Source organism: Drosophila miranda, chromosome 4 (assembly GCF_003369915.1).
Source record: "Drosophila miranda strain MSH22 chromosome 4, D.miranda_PacBio2.1, whole genome shotgun sequence".
Taxonomy (NCBI): Eukaryota; Metazoa; Arthropoda; class Insecta; order Diptera; family Drosophilidae; genus Drosophila; species Drosophila miranda.
The window spans coordinates 26,675,079-26,680,868 of NC_046677.1; the positions used below are offsets into that span (position 1 = coordinate 26,675,079).

Genomic DNA, 5,790 nt, shown 5'->3' on the forward strand with positions numbered 1-5,790 from the left:
TTGTGGCCTTTCAACAATAATTTAAGAGAGCCTGGAATCATTTTCAAGCTGAAAAAATCGTGTACCATGGTAATATATTTCTTTTAATCTATTTTCTTTGGCAAAACCATTCCGTTCTTCATTCCGGACCAAGAAAGAATATCATTTTGATCGAAAAAGACTTACCTTTTTGTTGGATCGATTTCAAAGGGTTAGACTCTTTCAGAATCTCTTGAATCTTCCAATATCTGCCCTAAAATCATTCACAGCCTGTGGGATCTCTGACTAATTGTTAGCTCTAATTGATGGGCTTTTTCTCGCAGTGCATCAACCGCATTCAATTCTCGTATGTTGAGAGTTATGCAGCATAAGCCCATCCTTCTTTCGGCGGCAGTTGAAAACTTTTGGCAGCACCAGAACTCGTTTGCCACTTTGTGCATGTTTAACTTTTAAGGCATCTCCACCCACCACCTGCCCCTCTACCCCCCTTGGCTTTGATCAAAAGTGACACTCAAGTGGTGAAAATGCTTTGCATTGAATGCAACAACGTGTCTGACACAAAAAAAAAACTCCCAACAACTCAATTAACAAAAGCCAAAAAGCCCCCCAAGACTTTACGGATTTCTGTGTGCGACTCCAGGGAGAGAAACATTTTGATTGACCAACCAACTAACGTGTTTTCCTTTTGCATGCCACTGCCACTGCCACACCCTGGGGGCGAATCGTGTGTCTGATGCATAATGGAAATGCAGGCAAATATTTGTCAAATATTTACAAATTCTCAATTAAGCCGAGGAAAAACAATGGAAATTATGCAACGAAATTGTGTAAAGACTTATTGAGGAATTAGCCAAGAATTTAAGGCATTTTTATGAGGAATTTAGGGCTTAACTTTTTTTGTTTTTAAGTGGATTATTTTTATTGTGTTAAAAGATTTATCAATCAACAGTATTTGTGCATTTTGTTTGTCAAAATTGAGTTGTGTTGATGTAAGTCAAGTGGCAAATTGATTGATTGATTGCAGGGAGATATTTTGCGTTAAGGATAATCTTTTCGAAGTTTTCTTTGGAGCTAAAAAACCAATGAAAATAATCTTCGATTGTTATTTGAATCTTTTAAACATTCCTTTCTGTAAATCAAATAAAAGAAGAGGGTCTTCCCCGTGATTCATGCCAGAAGACTGGTCTTCAAATGTGAATCCCGAGTGTAAGAAATGATTCACTAAAACCCATTCCATTTATTCTCTTAAACCCGAAAGTTGTCCCATAAAAAAGCTTTTGGAAGCACAAAGCTTAACTACAGAAAGCGAATATCAAATGGAACTCTTATCTATCGATAATAAAGTTCACCTATCGATATGTGGCATGATTAAACGCCCTCCAACCAAGCACACCTGGCGTATGCGTAATACACACATTTCGCAAAGCTTTTTTTTCTGGAAAGAGAAGCAGTCGATAAGGGGCAAAGGGTATATGTTCCATTTTAACATTTAGTCAGAGCCAATGCCATCTATCAGTAACCCACGATAAGTCCAACCGTTTAGACGTGCCAAAAGTTAACGAAAATGCCACCACCACACGATCATTGCGGCGGTCCCCCGCCCCACCGTCGCGGGCCGACCATCAAAGTGCAGATCGCTGCGCCCTGGCCCCGCCGTCATCGTGCACCACCGCCACCGATTGTCGTGGTGCAGCAGAGACCACCACCGCCACCACCCGTAGTCGTGGTGCAGCAGGCACCACCGCCATATGGATACTACCAACAGCCGCCGCCACCGCCAGGACCTCCGGGAGACAGTCACTACCACAATCCCCAGTACTGAACGGGAAAGCGAGAGAGAGGGGAAGGATCCAGGAAAGATGAAGATGAATTTATTTTAGCAGTAGAGAAAAATGTATTAAAAATATAAAATATACGACAAAAACAAAACACTTGAAGGAATGTGGTTTATGGATTTATGGAACAAAGTGGAAGTACAACAGGTGTTCGTTATCAAAGATCGAAAAAAACATGAATAATACGCAGAAATGATTGCATTTCTAATGGGAGCTAATCTAGTATTCATTTGAGACTTTTATTGAGGAAAAGTATCTACATTTCATGGGAATTTCTTAACAATCAAAGAACAACACCATCCATTTCTATTCATTTTTTTGTGGAAGAATCTTTTTATATCAAAATTGGCTCATTTTCGAGTACTTTTTTCCCCCTGCCAAAAGAAAGTTCATGTCTAATTTTCTCCACACATTTCTCTATGCCATTGCAAAGCTTATCGCGCAGATAAGCATAAGTTATACTCCACCAGCGATAAGCAGTGGGTCAGATAATAAGGTAAACAATAGTCAGGTGAAAAGAGAGACCACAACCCGATCAATACCCATCCATGGCTATCGAGCACACACACTATCGCTATCAGAACCCCACATCGAATGACTCAGACACTCGTTATCTCCAACGCGCCTGGAATAAGGCCTCTAAGCCCCGCCGCACCACACACACACAAAACATCAGATTGATGTTCCAGTTCTTCCAGTGGCATTGCGGCATTCTTGGGTTCAGTATTCAGCGCGTTGTTGTCTGGTTAGGATTGTTGAAAGTTGAGGAACGGAGAATTAATATTCACTGAAGACACAGGCATGCGACCGTACTATGAGGATCCATGTGGCTGTCCTCCTCGTCATCACCATGGTCGTCCAAATATCGAAATTGATGTTCTTCCCAATTGGGGTGGCGGTTACTATCCGCCGGCGGCTCCGGCTCGGACCGAGGTTGTCTACGTAACGCCAGGGGCCTCCTATATGCCGCCAGCAGTCGGGCCCCAGATGATGATGCCACAGCCATACGGTGGCATGACAATGGGCTCCGCCGGCTACTACCAGCAGCAGCAGGGCTATGAATATCAGTATCAATATCAACAGCAGCAGCAATATCCGCCGTATCCACAATATCAGCAGTGGTAAAAGAGGACTATGGATGATCTGGAACCTATATAGCATGGAATCTGTGGAAGTTCTGCCTTTTAGGGCGAAAATATGTGAATCAAACTCAAATTAAAGAAATCAATGTCTTCAGCATAAAATAAAAGTATTTTCTACAAAGTGTAAACAAGCAAAAGATAACAAAGAACCTCTATTTAATCTTAAGTTAAGGGAACTGTCATCGAAAGAAAAAAAGGAATAGATATGATATGGTAGTGATATCAATAATATATGGGTGCATATGTGTAAGAAGGAAGCATTGTAGAAGCAGGGGCTTGCGACGGGGAACGGCAGTAACCGCAGATCAGCAGAAGAGGAATAGCAATAACAGCAGATCAACAGCAGTAACAGCAGAGGAATAACAGTAACAGCACATTAACAGCAGTAGCAGATCAGCAGCAGAGGAATAGCAGTAACAGCAGATCAATAGCGGGAGATCAACAGCAGATTAACAGCAGATCAGCAGCAGTAACAGAGGAATGACAAATCAGCAGCAGAGGAATAGCAGTAACAGCAGGTCAACAGCAGTGGCAGGAGATCAGCAGTAGAGCAACAGCAGTTTCAGCCGATCTACAGCGGTAACAGCAGTGGAGGAATAGCAGCTCAATAACATAGTAACAGCGGATCAACAGCAGATAAGCAGAAGAGCAACAGCAGAGTAACAGCGGAACAAGATAAACAGCAGACAAGCAGCACAGGCAGAAGAAGAGCAGAGCTGAGAAGAAGAGGAACAGCAAAAGGGAGGCGTTCAAGGAGCATCGCAGCAGCAGCAGAAATCAACCGAAATCCATCTTTGTAGCTAAAACTAATTGGTCTTACACTTAGCAGCCTATCGCGATTGAATAATATCAATAAACTATCATTTAAATAATATCTTACATATGTCAGGCCTTGTATGTCGTAAGGCCATTTTGTCTCCATTTCGTATGCTCTTGATCGATGATCTCTTCTCATGTGATTTTCTCACTCTATTTTCCTTCCTAATCTTTTTTTCTTCTTCCTTTTCCACTTGAAAAAGACTTCTGCGAAGCTCCTCCAAACTGTGTTGTGTCTAAGAAACTCTTGAGACCCTACTCGTACAGATGAATCACTATTCCATCAGTTTGTAAGTGCCTACATATGAATGGGATTTTCGATTGCTTCGGCCACTTGATGGTGCAGTCTTAATGACTGCCAATTTCTATCTTATCTGGCACTAAGAAGAACCTAAAATATATGCGAATTTCTTTTGTCCACTTTCATATGGAATTAATGAGGGAATTTCTGCAAAAATGGCAACTCAAATTATTTATTTTCAATACCATACATACTCGTATGTAGATAGCATTTCTCTGGTGAAATTCATGCGCTCTTATCCAAAATTACACTACGCGACGAAATTAATCATTTTGAATGTACTTTGCACCAGAAAAAAATTACGTTGTAGGCCTTGAAGAGTAGACCACATCTTCTTATTAATATACACCCAATATATATTTTAATTTCATAATTTTTACTAGGCATACGACTATAAAATATATAAAATTGTATGCCTTTTGGATACAATTGATATACCTGGCGATATATCGAGACAAAAACAAATATCTTTTTCAAACTATGCCATCCCATCGTCATTTAGGCCCATATTCTTTAGATTTATATGTTTTCCAATCACTGTCATTCGATTTTTTGTTCTAGCCTTGGTTTTTCATTCCATTTATCACATGAGCAGATATAAATAATTGTTCGATATCCATAAAAATAGTCTGTTTTTTTCTGCATTTATATTTCAAGCTCTCTGTCCTTCCCCTTTACCCAAAAATGTGATGATTCATTGTAAAAGCAAACCCAAAACCTTGAACCTCTTGAAAATGAAAATCACACTTACCTCCCACTAGCCGCCCAACCACCCCCTAACTGGAAATTGTTTTATCAATATATATATTTTTTTTTTTTTATCGAAGAAGACATTAAGTCCACCTGACAAGATAATGAAATTAAGCTTCTGTGCGGCAAAACAAGTGTAAAAAATTCCCCAATTAGCGATAAAAGAGGCCTTAAATAGTTAGGCAAATGCCAGTAGAGCTTCAGTTCGAGCAAAGAGTCAAAAGGAGCAGCAAGCACTTGCCACAAAAAGGATAGCACGAGAGAAACCAGAAAGAGACAGACAGACAGCCATGCCCTACTACGAGGAAGAACGTCGTCACCACCATCATCATCATCATGGTGGCAGACCCATTGTGGAGGTGGATATCATACCGCCAAGGATACCCCGGCCAGTGATTGAGATCGATGTGGGTGGTCGCCGTCCACCCCCGCCCAGGGTGGAGGTGATCACACCGGCGGCTGTGTACCAGCCCGCCTATCAGCCACAATACCAGCAGCAACGGCCCATTGTCGAGGTGGATGTGGTGCAGCCGAGCAGGCCCTTCATTGAGTTCAACATTGGCGGTCGTCGCCCGCCCCCACGGGAGGAGATCATCGTTGTCCAGCAGCCACCACCCAGGTGGTAGACGGACACAGGACACAGCAAACAGGACTGTAACTGGAACTGGAACTGCCGTCAGTTAATTGGAAATCCGTTTCAAATGTTTGTTTAAATAAGTTAAATGCATTTTATTTTATTTTAATTGAAATCTACATGATTGCCTTTCAATGTTGTTTGTCCTTCGATGTGTGACATCATTCGATTGTCCAACCACTACACACACACACACACACACACACTGAAATATATTTGTATATGTATGTTTTATAAATGTTAATGGCATAAATATGAAAATTAAACTGTTTGGCAAATGCCAATTCTCTTTTTTTTTTGTACTTTGAAACGGAAATGATTGATGTCCTTTTG

The 5,790-nt window shown here is 41.1% G+C and overlaps 3 protein-coding genes across 3 annotated transcripts; all 3 read left to right on the forward strand.

Annotated features, from left to right (window-relative positions):
• The first annotated feature begins 1,480 nt into the window (after nucleotides 1-1,480).
• Nucleotides 1,481-1,916, forward strand: LOC108161617 (leucine-rich repeat extensin-like protein 3). The gene has a single exon (XM_017295916.2). It carries the CDS (start codon nucleotides 1,544-1,546, stop codon nucleotides 1,799-1,801), a length of 258 nt encoding a protein of 85 aa, XP_017151405.1. The 5' UTR covers nucleotides 1,481-1,543; the 3' UTR covers nucleotides 1,802-1,916.
• Nucleotides 1,917-2,528: 612 nt separating this feature from the next.
• On the forward strand, nucleotides 2,529-3,098 carry LOC108161393. The gene has a single exon (XM_017295641.2). The coding sequence runs from the start codon at nucleotides 2,616-2,618 to the stop codon at nucleotides 2,937-2,939; it is 324 nt and encodes a 107-aa protein (XP_017151130.1). The 5' UTR covers nucleotides 2,529-2,615; the 3' UTR covers nucleotides 2,940-3,098.
• Nucleotides 3,099-5,010: 1,912 nt separating this feature from the next.
• On the forward strand, nucleotides 5,011-5,695 carry LOC108161516. Its single transcript, XM_017295794.2, has one exon. It carries the CDS (start codon nucleotides 5,114-5,116, stop codon nucleotides 5,447-5,449), a length of 336 nt encoding a protein of 111 aa, XP_017151283.1. The 5' UTR covers nucleotides 5,011-5,113; the 3' UTR covers nucleotides 5,450-5,695.
• The last annotated feature ends 95 nt before the right edge of the window (nucleotides 5,696-5,790 follow it).

Bases quoted from the DNA above. Each gene is read 5' to 3' on its own strand.
- LOC108161516 (XM_017295794.2), top strand. From the start codon at position 5,114: ATGCCCTACTACGAGGAAGAACGTCGTCACCACCATCATCATCATCAT.
- LOC108161617 (XM_017295916.2), top strand. From the start codon at position 1,544: ATGCCACCACCACACGATCATTGCGGCGGTCCCCCGCCCCACCGTCGC.
- LOC108161393 (XM_017295641.2), top strand. From the start codon at position 2,616: ATGCGACCGTACTATGAGGATCCATGTGGCTGTCCTCCTCGTCATCAC.